At 43.1% G+C, this 17,836-nt stretch overlaps 3 protein-coding genes across 4 annotated transcripts in view; 2 read left to right on the top strand and 1 right to left on the bottom strand.

The window, feature by feature from the left end:
• ahctf1 (AT hook containing transcription factor 1) overlaps positions 1 to 4,052 on the top strand; it is a 33,877-nt gene extending 29,825 nt beyond the window's left edge. For both annotated transcript variants that reach the window (XM_080027663.1, XM_080027664.1), the window contains exons 37-40: positions 2,025 to 2,168; positions 2,260 to 2,357; positions 2,819 to 2,904; positions 3,140 to 4,052. In XM_080027663.1, the coding sequence (XP_079883789.1) occupies positions 2,025 to 2,168; positions 2,260 to 2,357; positions 2,819 to 2,904; positions 3,140 to 3,338 (527 nt within the window). In that variant the 3' untranslated portion in view covers positions 3,339 to 4,052. The remainder of the gene's footprint in view (positions 1 to 2,024; positions 2,169 to 2,259; positions 2,358 to 2,818; positions 2,905 to 3,139) is intronic.
• Positions 4,053 to 5,038: 986 nt separating this feature from the next.
• Positions 5,039 to 13,977, top strand: kif28 (kinesin family member 28). Its single transcript, XM_080053795.1, has 27 exons — positions 5,039 to 5,128; positions 5,769 to 5,960; positions 6,389 to 6,439; positions 6,563 to 6,715; positions 6,836 to 6,871; positions 7,029 to 7,148; positions 7,738 to 7,845; positions 8,071 to 8,225; positions 8,309 to 8,420; positions 8,511 to 8,578; positions 8,750 to 8,892; positions 9,024 to 9,145; positions 9,402 to 9,492; positions 9,663 to 9,723; positions 9,995 to 10,118; positions 10,322 to 10,457; positions 10,544 to 10,665; positions 10,802 to 10,909; positions 11,038 to 11,130; positions 11,346 to 11,486; positions 11,609 to 11,679; positions 11,772 to 11,906; positions 12,024 to 12,190; positions 12,498 to 12,592; positions 12,947 to 13,079; positions 13,188 to 13,321; positions 13,813 to 13,977. The coding sequence occupies exons 1-27, from the start codon at positions 5,054 to 5,056 to the stop codon at positions 13,969 to 13,971; spliced, it is 3,105 nt and encodes a 1,034-aa protein (XP_079909921.1). The 5' UTR covers positions 5,039 to 5,053; the 3' UTR covers positions 13,972 to 13,977.
• A 754-nt stretch (positions 13,978 to 14,731) lies between these two features.
• Positions 14,732 to 17,836, bottom strand: part of LOC307253347 (frizzled-3-like) — a 30,042-nt gene continuing 26,937 nt past the window's right edge. The window contains exon 11 of the mRNA XM_080031341.1: positions 14,732 to 17,784. Coding sequence (XP_079887467.1) covers positions 17,568 to 17,784 — 217 coding nt within the window. The 3' untranslated portion in view covers positions 14,732 to 17,567. The remainder of the gene's footprint in view (positions 17,785 to 17,836) is intronic.

The raw sequence follows: 17,836 nt of genomic DNA on the forward strand, positions 1-17,836 counted from the left end.
TTCACCGTGAGATCTCGCCAGCGTGTGAGCCGCCGCGCAGATGAACTGTGGTTTGTGGCTAAAATAATAACCGGGGATATTCTCCCCGTTAGCGATTTCAATGGGAAAGACTTCCGCGATCTGATTGAATGTCTCGAGCCTGAAAACACAGTGCCAAACTGCGCGACTATAGGAACTGTACAGTGAGCGGAGTCCCTCCGTTCGTTTCTGTCTACAACCGACACAATCACCGGAGACGCATTCACAGCGTTTAAATAACGCCTCTCATTTGTATTACCATTGGGGCTTGGATGCAAATACTGTAACATTACGGCGGCAGATAAAGGAAAAGCGCAGTTATCATTTTCTGCACCTCAACCTCTGCTGTGGGAAGAAAGAAAGGGGGCAGAGTAAGTCGATTGATTTGTCGACTCGCAGGCGGACGGTAGGCAGCTCTGCCAACGGAGCGAGAGTGCAACCGCTTGTTGCTCCGCCTGTCAAAACGCCCACGCATCGGTTGTCCACTGGCCTTTCATTAAAAAATATATTTTATATTAGGTTTATTATATTGAGTCTTAAATAAACACTGCTTTCATTACGACTCTGAACGCGCATTTCAATGAACCATGATGTAGTCTACAAAAAGATACTGAACTGTGATTGGCCAGTCACTGGCCCGGGCGGGACAGTGACTGGCCAATCAACTTGCCCTGCATATGATTTTACTGGCCCCGGGCCATCGGGCTATAGTTATGTCGAACCCTGCCTTAATGCCTGAGGGGTTTTCTGAAAAAATTGTACGAATTGTCAAGTCTACCAAAACCTTAATATCTAAGCCTGTGTAGCACATAGAAACATGAAATAAAATACATTTAAAAGTTAAGGTTCACAGGTTTTATTTAAACATGCTCTGTTAGCGCTTACAAACCATCACATTTTTCTAAAAAACGTCAAAATTAGATTGGGGAGAAAAAAAAAATAATAATAATATAAAATATTAAAAAATTTGTTAAATGAGGTTATAATCCTGCTTCCTTTTAGCATGGATTTTAGTGACTGAGTGTGCAGTGGAGGGATAAAGATAAGACAGATATATTCTCTCTCCACCGCAGACCTACTCGATCGGTTTAAATTGTGGCCCGCTTATTTAATTACTTTCAGTTAGGAAAATGTGTTTTAAACTTGTGGAAAATAAATCCTTAATATCATATGGCATCTGTGACTGTTTGACATAAGCATTGAGCGCTTTATTGCGGTCAACCGTTGTTCTGTAGACAGATGCGTTGCGTCCTAAAAATAGAAAAAAGTTTAACGAGGAATCGATTGATCCTCGAGGAATGCAAGCGATCACACCAGTAGCGAAAACACTCGTGCCCATCCCTAATAGCTACTATTGCACAAAATGGTAACACTTACTTACGTTATGCAAATATGCAACTTGTTTGTTGAAATGTTAATATATGGGAGCTTCCTCAAGCAGCCATCTCTTTCCCGACAATCCCCTCTGTGCACGAACTCTTACATATGGTAATTAAACATTATAACACCTGCGGCTTATTGTCCAGTGCGGCTTATAGTACGGAAAGTACGGTAGCCTAAATTCATAAATATTGTTAATAAATAGATGCAATATGTTGTGTGATTTTCGTCAGTAGTCTATAGTAGGCCTAGACCTATATTTTGCGCTTCCGAACGCCACTAACTGTTCTGTAATACACGATCGCCGACACAGCCGGGGTATTTTTATTATAATTATTTATTTTTTATTTTTTATTTTTTTGATTGACGTGATTTTCGGCAAACGACACAACTTTTGGGTGGTCACGTGGTCTTAAAAAATCAACAAAACCCACCTTGTGTGTATTTGAACAAATGACTGTACATTCTATGCGGCACACGCCATGAAAACTAGATAAAGTAACAATGCTGCGCTACGCAGCAGCCGGCAGGAGATACAATGTGGCGTCGCGCAGCAGCCGTCATCAATGGGTTAAATGTATGAACATGAACGTTTAAGTGTGAATGTCTCTGTTATGCAATTACAGGTGGAGTTGTCGTAACAAAGATGGTAAGAACCAGCAAGAGGAGCACAAAGATGGCGGCAGAGGTTCTCTCGCTACCCGAAGAGGACGAGTCTAGTCCAGTCGAGAATTCATTTATCTACTCCCCCTCACGAAGAAGAACAAGAGGTGAGCCATGCATCTTTTCACCTTCACAGCTTTCCATCAATCAGTTTCATCCGTGATGGTTTTAACCGTGCATTGTCTGTGTGTGTGTCAGCTAAAAGGACAGATTCTCCAGGGCCGACCGAAGAGTCTGCTGTGCCCGTCACTCGCAGCAGGAGAGGAGCTGTCAAAGACACCTCTGTGGCTCCTCATGTAAGTGCTTCTGCTGACGAGCTTCACGCTGTTAGTGTGGAGGAGGTTGGAGTTAACTCCAAATTCTAATTCCATGAGTTCATTGTTCCCTAAGCAAATAGTTGTTTTTGATTCATCCTCAAAAATGAAATGTAGAGGTAAAATTCTAAAATGTTTTAAGAACAAATTTTGATTTAGACCACGCTAGTGTCATCTTTGCTGAATGTATGCAAGTCTGTTGCAGTGTAAAAATTACAGTTTAATTTTAGCAGCTGCTTTGTTTCCCTGCTCTTTGGTTGCATTCATTTTTCTTCTACATTGTCACTTGTTAGTTGCGTAGCCTCTTAACTGCTCCAAAATGACAGGAGCCATAGTAATAAGCATGATCACGTAGATAGGGAAATTATATGAATGAACAACGTTAAGTTATTTATTTATTTTCTACATTTTGTAATATGTTTTTTTCCCCCTTTCTTTTCCAGGATGAAATTGCTTCGGAAGGTAATAATGTGGAAGTAGAGAAAGAAGCTGGTGCTAAGACCAGAAAAACGGGCAAACGACAAGCCAAGTAAGTCCTTGTTAGCATAATAAGTCTTGGGGAAATAACAAGGAACTGCTTACTTATAAGAATTTAAGTTTACTTTCATAAAACAGATATTTTTTTCAGTGACATAGAGGAAAAAGTAACTTTTTGTATGTTTGTTGTTTGCTTTAATAGTTTTTTGCTCGAGTGTGCTCCGTGTGTTTACTGGAAAGAAAATACCTACTTGCTCAGATTTTTTTCTTTCTTTCTCCATCTTCAGATCCAAAGGGGTTTCGAAGTCGCGTCCTGTAATAGAGGTGGAACTGCTCTCGCCTCTGCCCAGCCCAGCCGATCCGCTCCCACGAGCACAGCAGCGGATTAAGGAGGGGGAGGTCCCGTCCCCCAGAATAAACCTACGACGCAAACGCATTATGGACACCGTATTTCCAAAACCTGTCACACGGAGGAAGAAACTCTGAGGAGTTAGTCGGTGGTTTGAACCAGTGAACCTCACACAGCCGCCTGGAAAATCTCAACCAACTCTTGTCAGGAGCTGTCGAATAAAAGTGTATGCCTAAACCCACATTTCCTCCAATACCGGTGTTTGTACGTCGACCTCCCTGTAGGACGCTAAAATAAAAGCAATGGCGGCATGCAAAATCTATTTTTGGGACAAAACGCACTGGTGGGATGGCAGTGTGAGAGAGGATTATATTTTTGGAGTTTACACATTTTGCTCGTATTAACTATCGTATTTGTGGCCATTTTGTGACTTTGCGATGCTTTTCGTAATCCGCTTCATTCTCTAGAAACAGAAAAGCACAAAGGAAAGTGCTCAACGTTGGCGGTAAGAGGCTCCCTTTTAATACCCTGAGAGACTGAACCCAACTTTCCTCTAATTAAGAGTTTTATTGACATTGTCTTTTAATTTTATTTTTTCTTCATTGTTGCTATTTCTTTTTTTGTTTTGCTGTTTAATTTTAAGATTTGGAGGCCTGCTGTTTTTTCTATTTAAGAAGAAAAGCAACCAAACCAGTGGAGATAAAAAATTCTACTGAAACATTTTGTAAATCGTCTTTTGCTATGTTCAAAATAAAATAAAATAAATCCGACAGAATAATGTTCATTTTGGAGTTTTCAGTGTCTTGAATGCTTTTGTTTATCTGATCAGTCTGCCTATGCCATAGTCTTAATATCCAGTCGATTTGTGGGTTTCTGTGACTGACGGAGACTTGTAAACTATTGATTTGGACTGTTTTTATTGTATGCAATGGGGATGTTGTATAGTGTGGGGGTGGGGAGGGGGGCGAAGACTTGCACAGCGGTTTGTAGTTCAAATTGTTTTGGGATATGTTAATAGGTTTGTTTGATTACATTTATGGCCACCATCTAACACATAGGCTATTTTCCAATGAATGTCTTATTTTTGATGGCTGCTCTTTGATAAACACGTTAAAGCTTTGATACTCCGTTCCCTCTGGTGTTCAGTGATTGTCTCCGTTTCAATTTACTGTCTCAAGTGCACGTGTTTGTGGACTGAGGGGCTGTATTGAGCTGTGCAATGGACAACTGAAAGGAGCTACTAATGAAACCTCAAATTAATCCTTCAAAAATATCTGAGACATTGTCCTGTTGGTGCTTCAGATATCAGAAAAACTCCCAAAGGCTACCAGTTTGAAAAGGAACCTTTTAATTGGCCCATCAGGTCATGGTTAATATCAGAAATATAGCCCTAAGCATAAAGCGGAAATGTTTACCAATGTAGTTGTAAACGTGTGGTACTTCCCTCTATAAATTTGACTCCGCAGTTCTCTGTCTCTCCTCTATAATTTATAGATGTGGACAAGGTGAAAGTGATACCGGCCTTCTCTCTGCTCCACTTCACTATCAAAACACCAGAGTGGGGGCACAAGAAGTAGCCTAAACGAAAAGCAGATACATTTTTTTCCCATGTTTAATGCTGGTGATCACTCGGCTACATTTAATCAAAATACCATGCATAAGTCATTCTTCTAGTTGATATTTATTTGAGTCTGTGACCGTATAGTCTACTACACATCACTGTCCCCAATATCCAGGGTCGCATCCACCTTTCAGCAGCTAAACGGCGGCGTGTAACTCTACACTGTGGACCTGTGTTGTTCTGTGTGCGGGAGCTGATCACTCAGTGTGTCAGTCTCCTGCCTGCTGCACCATGAGGGCTAAAGCCTCAGACATGCATAGCAAGGACTGCGTGAAGGTGGCCGTCAGAGTCCGACCCTTTAACAAGGTCAGTGAGCTGTGTGTTAATGTAGAATATGTCACCTTTGAAAGCCGTTATCCATTCCCTATTTCGCTCAATATGTTATTTATTTGCCTGACGTTTTACTAATGTAGGCATATGATGCAGTGTAGCCTACTGTAATCCTTTGGTAGCACATGTACAGATGGCCTAGCCTACTGTATACTTTATATTACACTGATGGACCCTGAAAGCTCAAAAAGTACATAGAGCAGTTATTGTATTGACTTGACAAAACTTGTTAATTCATAGAATTAATTCATGAATATTAGGCCTAACTAAAACAGTTTTCATATTGTATATTCACTCTTCTGACTTTCTACTGCAATTGTTCCTTAAGAATATTTAAGTTCTATCTCATCTTTCAGGTTCTAACATTGCAGCTTTACCTGCTTATTCACAGATGTTTGAGCATGCCAACAGAGGATGATTTGACCTTGTGTGGTTGAAATTGGAATTTGTCATGGGGGGGGGGGACACACACAGAAGTTACGCAATATAGATTAAACACACCCAACCATTATTCTTTTACTTTTACTTCCTCCCATTTTTGAAATCTTGAAATCCAAACAAGAGAAATCCCATCTTTTCTCTCCTCTTATCTTCTTCACCTCTTTCCTCTGCGCAGAGAGAGAGAGATGCAGGCGGCTGCTGTGTGGTCTCCATGGCGTCCAGCTCCATCACCATCCAGGACCCGCGGGACTCCCAGAGCCGCCGTTCCTTCTGTTTCGACTACGCCTACTGGTCCCACAGCGGCTTCACGCAAGACCGCCAAGGCCTCTGCGTGCCCGAAGAGCCCGGGGGACGATACGCCGACCAGGTCAGCTGTGACTGAGGTCAACAATATATGGTGCTTTCATTCAAACCCAAAGAACATAGGCTACACAATGTTCAGAAAGTTTGTCCCTATAGTAGATTCATTCACACATTTAGAGGGAAAAAGGAACATGGATTGGAAGTTCTGGTCAGTCACAGAAACAGAGGCCTCTTTCTGAAATGTTCTCTCTGTTCAATACATTTTGTATGGACATTTGAATTAGTGAATAAAATCCAGTGAGTTACAGGTGCTGAGGTAAAAAGTGTTACAACCATAACCCGGTCTCCCCTAGTGAACGCTACACAACAAGTAGAACAAATAATTGAGACAAAAGAAATGTAGACATGACCTAGAATGGGACTAAATGGGGTAAACGGAGCTTGATCATAAAGTTAAACGTTTTCAGCTCACAGAATATCATCTACCTTCAGGACAGTGTGTTCCAGGACCTGGGAGAGGGAATACTGGAGAACGCCCTGCAGGTAGCAATCATCATGTCATCACATTTTTATCACAAAGCCCTGTGGCTTTTTTTTTTCTTTTCTTAGTTCTGTGCTAGTCGAATAAAACCATTTTCAAAGTCCTGAAAAAATGTGTGCACATAGGGTTACAATGCCACACTGCTAGCCTATGGGCAGACTGGCTCAGGGAAGAGCTACTCAATGGTGGGCTACGGTCCCAACAAAGGCCTGGTGCCCAAACTCTGCAAGCGGCTGTTTCAGGCCATTCGAGAAAACCAGGACACCAGACAGTGTCAGGTAAAGAGTGAGTGAGCCCGTTTCGTCGTTAACAGCACACACTGTGCCATCATGAATAGGTGTACGTATAGTGGTGGTTATGAAGTTTCTAAATGTCCATGTTCTGGAATGTCTACACAGGTCTTTTTCAGTATGGTGGAAATCTACAATGAGCAGGTAACAGTGGAGGAATGCAGCTAAGGTCATTTTTGCTTTCCTTTCTCTTTCCTATCATCTTTTTTCTCTTCTCTACAAGTCACTGCTTAAGTAGATCATCTAGACTAGAGCCTCATTTCACCTTGTGTGTGTGTCTCTCTCTCCTCTGGTTGTCCAGGTGGCTGACCTGCTGTCTCGAGGGTCTCGTACTCCGGGTGGTCTCAGAGTCAGAGAGGAGCAGCAGAGAGGCTTCTACGTGGAGGGTCTGAGGACAGTCCCGTGTGACAGCGCCTCACAGGTGGATGAAGGAGGGCGTATATAGACAGAAACACCTCCATATTCAATTTCAAAAAATGTAATTGCTTAGTTTTAACACCCTAAATGGCCAAGATCCATGGATGGGAGGAGCCCTGCTGGTTATTCCCAGGTCACAGTATGTGAAGAAGGGTGATCGTGCTTTGCTGTTTGAGTCCCCACACTATTACCATGCTCAGACAAACCAAATATCAACTCTTCATAAAACATTTTTCTTTGTGAAAGCTATTTTTGTCCAGCACGTTTTATTATTGTAAAGAAAGTCACTATACAAATAATGTTTATAAATATTAGAACAAACTCTGTGAGACGGTCAAAGAAGGAATGGATAGATAACTGCCATCCTAAGTTTTACATTCATCTCTGAGTGCTGAGCCCCCAAAATCCTCCGTGGTCTCCTCTGGAATTCTCTTTTATTTACTTTACTTAAAGAAACCAGAGTCAAGGCCTGTGAGTGTTGAGTTTGTAATCTTAACAGCTAAGAAAATAAATGGGAGCTACAAGTGATGTTTCAAGATCTCCTTCCGAGTTAGTGTTTTTGTGTTGAAGTGTGAATATTCTTTCTGTTGTAGGTTGAGCAGCTGATGGAGCAGGGGACCAGGACCCGAACCACTGCTGCCACTCACATGAACGCCAACAGCAGTCGCTCTCACATGCTCATTATCCTCCAGCTCAAACAGGTGAGGGACTCCACTTGACGCGCTTAGATTTATCCCAGAATCACCGCATCCAGAATTCACATTGTTGAGAAACTGTGTAGATGCATAAAAACCTGTGTTTTCATTCATGTTTTAGTTTTGCATTCACTAAAGTTAACTGGTGCTAGTGTCTTTTTACAGAATGTATGTTGGGACTGTATCCCAGTTTTGCCCAAGCATTTGTTGTGTGCTGCGACTCCCTGTCAGATCTTTTCCAAAGAGAGCATCACAAAGCAGTCCAACATTAACCTGGTGGATCTGGCTGGCAGTGAGCGTCAGCGATCGACGGGATCGGAGGCCGACAGGCTCAAAGAGGGCACAGCCATCAACCTGAGCCTCACCACCCTGGGCAATGTTATCAGGTTGGTCTGCTGTTTGCTGCTTTAATGTAGTTTTCATGCAGTTTGGTCTACCAGTGTTTTTCACATCCTATCCTCTCCTCCAGCTCCCTCGCTGATGTGGCGGTGGGGAAGAAGGTTGTCCACATCCCCTACAGAGACTCAGTTCTCACCAAGCTGCTGCAGTCGGCGCTGGGAGGAAACAGTCGCACCGTTATGGTAACACTGATGTTGTGACATTGTGTTTACTTCATGTAGTTAAGGTCAATAAAGCCATTTCTAATTTTGTACCTCCATCCATTTTTCAAGATTGCCACGCTGAGCCCAGCTGATATCTGCTATGAAGAGTCTCTGTCAACCCTGCGCTATGCTGAGAGGTACGACACACCATTCATGCAGTGGCAACCATCACAAACGAAGCAGGTTTCCACCAGTATAAAACACCATCCCCTGTATTTTCTTGGCCTTTAACCAATTACCTCTGTTCATAATGCCCCCCCTCCCCATCCACACACTTGCTGTGACCCCCACCACCCTCATCTCTTTAGGGCAAAGCGCATCCAGAATCGGGCTGTGGTGAATGAGAGCCCCACTGAGCGACTGGTCAAAGAGCTAAAGGCAGAGAACGCCAGGCTGCTGCAACGACTGAGCCGGCTGGGTCAGGAGGGGCGAAGAACCAACGATGAGACCAGTAAGACTCACTTCCTAGAACTGACTAAAATTCGGCAGGGGAGGGTGAGAGGTCAACTTGTGTGTGTGTGTGTGTGTGTGTGTGTGTGTGTGTGTGTGTGTGTGTGTGTGTGTGTGTGTTTGGCGCTTCAGAGGAGCTTCGTCAGCTGCTGACCCACAATGAGCTCCAGATCCGAGCCATTCAGACCCTGTGGGAACAACACCTGCAGGAGGCGCTCAAGGATTGGGAGCAACAGTATGCTAACATTACACAGGTAGGTACATGCACACACACACACACACACACACACACACACACACACACACACACACACACACACACACACACACACACACACACACACACACACACACACACACACACACACACACACACACATTTAAATAGAGATACTCTTACTCAGGAGTATCCTTATTTTCAGAGAAGCTTCAAAAAGGGCACAGTGGAGTATTTCTTAACTCTAAATGTTATATTGCTGTTCATACTGTCTCTCTATGGATACCTGTCAGGAGAGGAGGATGATGCAGATGCATCCCTACATCCTGAACATCAACGAGGACGCTCAGCTGTCAGGGGTCGTAAAGCTTTTCATTCAGGAGGGTACGTCTGTGTCAGTCTTTATATCTCACCCTCCACTTCAGTTCCACCTTTACATGGACCTGTTGGGAGTTGAGAATGTAAGGAAAGGGAGTTGGATGTAGAAAGTAAGCCATTGTTGCAGTTTTCTAGCCTTTAGCCTTAGCCCTCATTTATACTGTTTTGTGGTCCAGGTGAGTGGGACCTCGGACTGTGTGACTCTTCCCCAAGATTCATCTCTATCAGGGGCTTAGGGTGAGTTTCTATCACATAGAGCATCACAAAGCCAGAGCAAGATACGATCAGAGCCATCGACTATACAGTATAGGATGTAAATGGTGTCATTGATTGGGGAAGTGTTCCTGATGTTCCCCTGCATTTGACCAATTTCATGCTGGGATAGTCTGCAGACACTGTCACCCTTTCTAAGTACAAAGTCAAATGATCACTTTTATCTTTTTCTTTATTTTTGTGTTAGTACACACACATTTCTCCTTTCCCATGTATGTGTGTTTTTGCCTGTCAGGATCCAGGAGCGTCATGCTGTGTTCAGGAATGAACAGCGGCAGGTAACACTGACCCCTTTGGCAGGGTCAAAGGTCATCGTCAATGGCAACGCTGTCTCCCAGACGACTGAGCTGCAGCACCTGGTGGGTCTCAACACATAGGCCATCCTTATGATATGACGTGTAGCAATGTTTGAACACACACACACACACGCACACACACACACACACACACACACACACACACACACACACACACACACACACACACACACACACACACACACACACACACACACACACACACACAAAGCCCCATTTCTTTCTCGTGCTTCTCTCCCCTGTAGGACCGTCTCATTCTCGGTTCGAACTGTACCTACCTGTTCATTGGTTATCCTTCTGAGAGGGGCGGGGACGACTGGAGTCGCTACGACTACGACTACTTCCAGTCTGAACTGGCTGCTGCTGATGGATTCCACCTGGGTGAGTGGGAGGATCAGTAGCTGGAGGAGATGTATTTCTGGATGGACACTTGAGATGTCAGATATTATTCATGTGTCTGTGTTTAGTTGAGTCCATCACTGTTGGGTCCAGTCAGACCGACCCCAGCCTGCTGGCAGTCTTCTACGACTACATTAAACTGATGCCCATGGTGGCTGAGGCTAACCAGATGAGCCAGGAACTGAACAAGGTCACACCACATGCACATGCTGTAAATGTCCACATTCACTTTCTGTGTTAAAGTTTTTTATAAAACTTGTCACGAGGCAATCATATGTAACACAGCTATATACATGGTTGCTCTTTATCGTCTGCCATTTGTTTAGGCGGTGGAATTTAAGTTGGAGATCAAGAATCTGGCACTGTCAGATTCAAAAGGACATGACCTGGAGAAGGAGATTGTTGTCAGGGTCACTGCTGTGGGAAGAAAACAGGTTGGTCTCTTTATCTCTTCGCTCAGAAGCCCTTTTTTAATTTTCCAATTAGAGTAAGATTTTTAGGCAGTGAATAGATAATGTCTCTTTGTCTAAACTACATTCCCACTCGTCTCTCCGCTCCACAGGTGTGGATCTGGTCAAAGACCAAGTTTGTGAACCGTAAATTCCTGATGGAAGAAGTCTACCAGCAGCAACAGGTGGAGAAGAGCGGAGATAATGTAATTCAATGGAAAGACCATTGCTTATGTTATTCAACAAGTAGTTAGAGAAATTAACTTTTCAGCAGAAAAATAGCTTGAAACCCATTAATATGTTAAGCATGACTGCAGCTTGATGGAAAGGGAGCCTCACTTGAAGAATCTAAAATAAAACTGTACAATCTCAATGTCTCTATTTGTTTTTATATTTGACTTATCTCTGGTTCTGCTGTCAGAGAGTAGAGGGGCTGTCCTCTGCTGTGTTACCCAGAGATAAAGACCCGTTCTGGGATCCAGTGGAGCCTCTGCTTCTGGGCACCGCTCACCTCTGGCTTCAGTCTTTGGCCTTCCGCATCCCTCTGGAAGAGCAACTTGAGGTACACACACACACACACACACACACACACACACACACACACACACACACACGTCCCAATTTGGCCCTATTATAATGGAGTAGAACATAGAATGATATCTGGTTGATAATCTCTATGTGCAGGTGCTGGGGTCAGAAGGCACAGAGGAGGCCATTCTACAAGCACAGCTGGTCCCCTGCACCTCCACTGGACTGTATGAGACACATACACATACGTAAACATTATGAATAACCCCAATAAACTCATAGGCCTACACTTGTAAATATTTTCTCTCTCGCGTTCCAGCCCTCTGGGTGAGGATGACATCCTGATTGACCCGTCTGAGTTCCTTGGTCGAAGACTGGATTTCCAGCTGGTCCTGGAACAGTGCTGTGGCCTCCGCTGGATCAGAGAGGCCCGCATCAGGGGGGTCCAAATCGGGTGAGGCCTGATATGGGGCTGCACGTTGAGGCCAAAAGAGATAGCTGGAAGTGCAGGGAGGATACAGAGAATCCCCTGCAATAATAATACAATATTTCGGCTTATTTCCTCTGTCAGTTTCAGGTTGTTTGACTGCAGTCAGCCTCTCTACACCCCGGCTGTGTGGCACAACGTCAATCCTCTGTTGGATCACAGAGTTCACTTTACCTCCCTCCAGACCTCCCAACGTCTGCTAGACTACCTGCAGAGCAACGCCTTGGTGCTGGAGCTCTGGGGCCTTCAGGGTGAGGATGAAGAGATGGATGGTTGGTTGGGCAAGACTCTTTATTAATGTATTAGGTAGTTGTGGCTTAGATACATAAATACAAAAAAACAAACACACCTGCATTTAAAATAAGTAGATTGTATGTTAGTTGGGAAAATAATCAGATATCAACCCAACCTCAAACTTGCAGAGATGAGTGTGCTGACTTGGAATTTTATTTTCATTTTTTTCCAACATTGACGTTCATCTTCCAATTATTACTATGTTAAAGTCATTACTAGAAATGAATAATGGACAAGGTGACAGGTGTTGGTTTTGTTTTTCAGAGGGTTGTACTGACCTCATATCATCTCTGGAGGGAGTGAGGATGACAACAGACGGCATCTTTATCATCGAGGAGGCGGACCCCACAGAAACTGCAGTGAGTTTGATGTTGAGTCTATATGTTTCTAAATCTGGATCTAAAACTCTGACACAGATACAGTAGTTGTTGTTTTTTGTAGTCGGGAAAATACCTATTTAGAAAAATGTCTAAGCAACTTTAGTGGGAAGGCATGGCGTCATTATTTATTCAACTAATAATACATGGGGCAGAAATGTAAATGTGCTTAAATGAGTGAGTGAGTGTGTGTGTGAGTGTGTGTGTGTGTGTGTGTGTGTGTGTGTGTGTGTGTGTGTGTGTGTGTGTGTGTGTGTGTGTGTGTGTGTGTGTGTGTGTGTGTGTGTGTGTGTGTGTGTGTGTGTGTGTGTGTGTGTGTGTGTGTGTGTGTTGCAGCCCGTAGACTCTGCAGGACTCAGCTGTTCAGTGAGAGCGCTTCAACAGGACTTGGAGGAACTGAAGAGTGTTAATGCTTCACTCAGAAAAGAAAACCATAGTCTGACAGAACAACTCAACACAGCCAGGAACGGTAACTGAAACATGCATCTGGGGTCAATATATTGTTGGTTAACTGGTTCTAACATATTAAAAAGGGGATATTCATGATTTCACCTTTCTCCCTGTGTGTGTGTGTGAGGTGGGGAGAGCGTGCGTGGTCGGTCGGTGCGTCCCAGCTGCGATGCAGAGTTTGCTCGGGCTCTCAAGGTTTTCTACCACAGTATGACCTCAGTCAGGGGTCAGCTGCAGCGCCTGCGCAGACACAGGCCCAGTGTAAGTATCCACGTTAGTAGGCTTTACTACAATTAGGCCTTGTGATCATGGTTAATCAACAGTGGATCTGTGGGGGAAAATACACAATCAGACACACAATTGAAGTGGCATACAAGAAAACGTTTGAACATGATTACAGGATTTTAAATTGGTGTGTTTGGAATGTGGTAAAATGATCAGGGAGTTTCATTTATGATCATAGATTTCAGGGAATTTTAAAATGCTATTTTACAAGGGGCAACATTTTGGTTGATGGAAATCATAGACAGGGGCTCAGTGAGAGACTTGCCATTTTTCCAGTGATAAATGTTATAGCAGATAACTATCTGGATAAGCACAAAGTAGAATGAGATGTCAGTTACAAGTGCTCAAGTTTATAGTACTGTTTGGAAACCTGTTTGGATTAGTTTTCAGACACTTTCTAAATGTGAGGCTAGTGTGTTCATTTATTTACCTGCACTGCGACCATTGCGTTCCTGTTGTTTTTCTAGGAGGAGTCTGACCTGCTGGGGCTCAGACTGTTTGTGGATGATCAGAGTCGTCTGCTGAGGGATTTCTCAGAGCAGCTGGAACAGAGCGTCTCTTCACTCAAACAAGATGTCGCCGCAATTGTCCGCCGCAAACGAGAACGATCGGGTGTCTGGTCCTGACTGAGAAACCGCTTACTGATTTGTAGTATTAAAGGTGCACTTTGCAGTTTCAAGGGATGGGGACTTGTTTACATTTGCAGATCCTGCAGTCAGTTTAAAAAACATATTTACTCTAAATGTAATTCTTTGTATTGAATAATTCTGGCATCATAAATCAAAGCAAAATAATTTTTAGGCACCTTGAAACCAAACGTAAGACAAGAATATATTTGTAAACCAAACTGTGGGCCCTGCTGCTGTAAACAACAGCAGCAAAACTAACTTTTCAGGAAGCTTTCTATCTTTCTAACCCAAAGTAACATAATTCACCTTTAAAAAGAATATCTCTGGGGGGCGCCTTTAGCTCAGTTGGTAAGGCGTCCCCCTCCCGGGCCGGGCACAGCAGCAGACCCGGGCTCGATTCCCGCCCGCGGTCGTTCTCTGCATGTCACTCCCCTCTCTGCCCCATTTCACCTCTGTCTCTCTGCACTGTCAAATAAAGCATTGAAATGCCCAAAAAATATCTTAAAAAAAAAAAAAAGAATACCTCTGGTTCTTTACTCTTACGACAAAGCAGATATTTCCAATGTGAAGTGTGTGTAGGGTGAAGAGATACTGCCATTTATAGCTGTGTCCAAAGTTACTTTAAGGGGTCGAGAGGAAGAAAAAGTGCCTTACACTGTATTACAGTAACAAAAACACTTTTTATTCAACTTTTTAAGCATCACATTGTATATGTACACATTCAAAGTTAGAGCTTGTCAAATATAAACTTCTCGTTTTGCAGTTCTCTTCATCATTTTCTTTATTCCACACAACAAACTTGGGAGATTGCAATGGAAACTCGTTTGTCATTAGACATAGCTGGATTTATTTTTAACTGAGGAGCAGCAGTTCTTGTTGCTGCAAAGGAGAGGGTATTCAGATGTCTTCACCACTACACCATCACCAGGTGTAGAGTGGCAAGATTAGACAGCAAGAATAAATAAGCAGGTCCGGTGTGAACAGAATAACAACAGCACCGTCCTCTATAAAACGTGTATTACACTGCATGTAAAGCAAGTCATTACAGTCCCAAACTGTAAATAAATTAAAAGGCATACAATACAACTCAGGTTTCTGAATTGACTTATTATTTACTATTACTGTTGTGTTTGAACCATCATTGATAATGTGTCACGTTGTCAAGCTACTGCAGTGAAACTTGAGTCACAGTATAACATCATAAATCAAGGAGCCAGCTGGAAATGAGAGATTTCCTCTTTCGCTGTGTTGAGCTCAGTGACGGTTTGTTGTTCACCACTTCATCTCTCGTTCTAATTCAGAGGTAAAAGCACAATTCAGTTAATGTTTGAAAGTAGTCGCGAAATTGCAAGAGTACAGACAGTTGCTGTAGGTCCAAAAACAGATCAGCATGGGCACATTTACAGGAGAAGAGGCAGAAGGAAGATGTGAGGCAGATTAGTCATCAGATAGGACGGTCGATCTATGTACAGCAGATATACAGGCAGACCAGTTGGACAGTAGTGGGAAACATAAAACAGGTGTAGACAGACAGACACACTCAGAAAGACAGGAGGAGAGAGGCAGCAGTGAAAGGCCTGAGAGCTAGCATGTTAACTGAAGAGGTAGACTGGAAAAGTCAAAGCCAACTGTTGGAAGTACATCTATTTTTGAGTTTTAGACCTTCGTAATGAGGATCTTTCTGCACTATGAGGAAATGTTTTCCGGCTCCTCACTGCTTCAAAGGGCCTTTTGAAGGTGAAGTAGAATTTTGTTTAGGTCAGAGGTCGGGTAAGGGTTGGGGTTAGGCATTTAGTTAAGGTGGTTAAGGTTTAGGGTGTGCTTGCAGGTACAGAGAAGGGTGAAGGTACAGGTGAGGTAGGTTCCTTTGGGGATTGGGAACAAAGCACAAACACTGACAATATACACTTCCTGAAACATTTACTTAAACATAAAGTTACGTCAGAGAAAATGAAGCAATGCGCAATTAGTGAACATTTCTTTTTCTACAGTTTCTTCCAATTGTCTGCACCTCTTTGGGTCAGTCTGAGTTCTATGTCTGAACAACACAACACAATACATGAGCACAGAGCATGTACAGTAGCAGTTTAGATACTTATCAGGAACAGAGTTGTAAATTACATTAGAAAAAAGCACCTCCTCTCAAACAAACAACATTTGGGTTGGCAGATTTCTGAATAGAAGCAAAGTTACTGTTCTTTGTTTTGAGGTTGCACTCAGGGCTTTGTAGCCATGAGGCTTAAATGTGCTGATTGACTTTTGCCTGAATTGGCTCTAGTTAACAGCTAATTATATTTAGCTGGTTATATTTTATATATATATATATTTTAGATTATATGAAATAGATTAGTAGGCTGTCATCTTGCCTGTTTCCAAAGATGCCCTTTCTATCCGTCAAGCTAATGCATCTATACAGAAACATCAGAGCTAAAATGGTTGTGGGAGGACCAGACGCAGTCGGAGCTGAGTGTGTTTTTAAGTGCACACACATTATTTCCAGTCCATTTGACCAAACTATCTTATATCACCAGCTTCCTTAATCTATAAACAACCTTTCTACATTTCTACAGTCATCATTTTTGTTGTCTACTGTAGAGAAGACAAAACAGACATGACCACTTGTGGCGCTATTTCTCTCTCACTCACTCACTCACTCACTCTCTCACACAGTCATAACATGAAGCTTTCAGCAGCAGACACTTTTCACAGTATGAAAATATTACACTAAACCACAGAGAGGTCCACGATTTCACATTAAGCCAATGATTTTCATCCTCTGAAGACACACAAAGATACACATAATTCATTAAGAGCTGCAGTCCGGAACAAACAAAGGTTGGGAATAATCAAGTCTCAGTCAAGACTAAGATTGAAATAAGTCAATGCTTTTTGGGTAAACCATTTAAGATTGTAACAAAAGCAATACTCGGCAGTGCTCACATATTTAATAATATTCATATAGGTCCTGCATTATAGTGAAAGATCATTGTTTTTAACAATGTCACCGTAAGTCTGGTCAAGACCAAACCTCAGTATTCAGGATATAATGCACCATACAAGGTACACTTGCAGGAAACTATTTTAAGTGTTCTTGTCCATCAAGTATGACAATTTCTCCATTCCACTTTAAAGTGTTTCCTTTCCAGTACCAGTTTCGGTTTACCTGGGCACGGCAAAACCCAAATGATCCCTGAATAATGTGAGCAACACCGATGTCAGCCAACCTTTGGAGATGGATATATTCTTCTTGGTTCAACCTGTATCCTGCATCCAGGGATCATCTACCGTGTGAGTTATGAAGTAACAAACTTGTCCAGCTAACGGCGAGCTTGACTGACTCACTCTTTGAGAGAGCAGTCAAGTTCACTCATTGAACTGTGTTAGGCTTTGGCCACTCTGCAAACACATGACCAGCAAGGAACTAATGCCAAACAGTCACCACCACGCCACTCACTGGTTCATTCTCCATCTTTGTCGATGAAAACACATACACGCTAAACAGATTGGTGTGTGACATCCTGGGGGGCAAATCTTCCTTTAAAAGGTGTCCACAGCATCCCTAAAATTAGTTCCTATGACAGTGGTGAGTGCACTCAAGCGCTGGTGGCGTCATTCTCCCCAACATCACTTGCTGTTGTTCCGTGGATGATGAGGGTGGTTGGGGCCTCGCGTACGTCTCTTGTGCTGCCGTGCCTGGAGGGTCCACCTATCTGATGGAGGCTGCTGTGACTGGAGAGGGGGTGGTCCAGATGGGGCATGCTGCCATGGAAACTGCGCTCCTCTGTACCTCGATAAACCTTAGCGTCACTCCTGAGAGAGGAAAAGGAAAAGAGGAAGAGGAAGACGTGAGGACACTTTTTTT

Source organism: Ammodytes marinus (genome assembly GCF_949987685.1).
Source record: "Ammodytes marinus genome assembly, chromosome: 1".
Taxonomy (NCBI): Eukaryota; Metazoa; Chordata; class Actinopteri; order Uranoscopiformes; family Ammodytidae; genus Ammodytes; species Ammodytes marinus.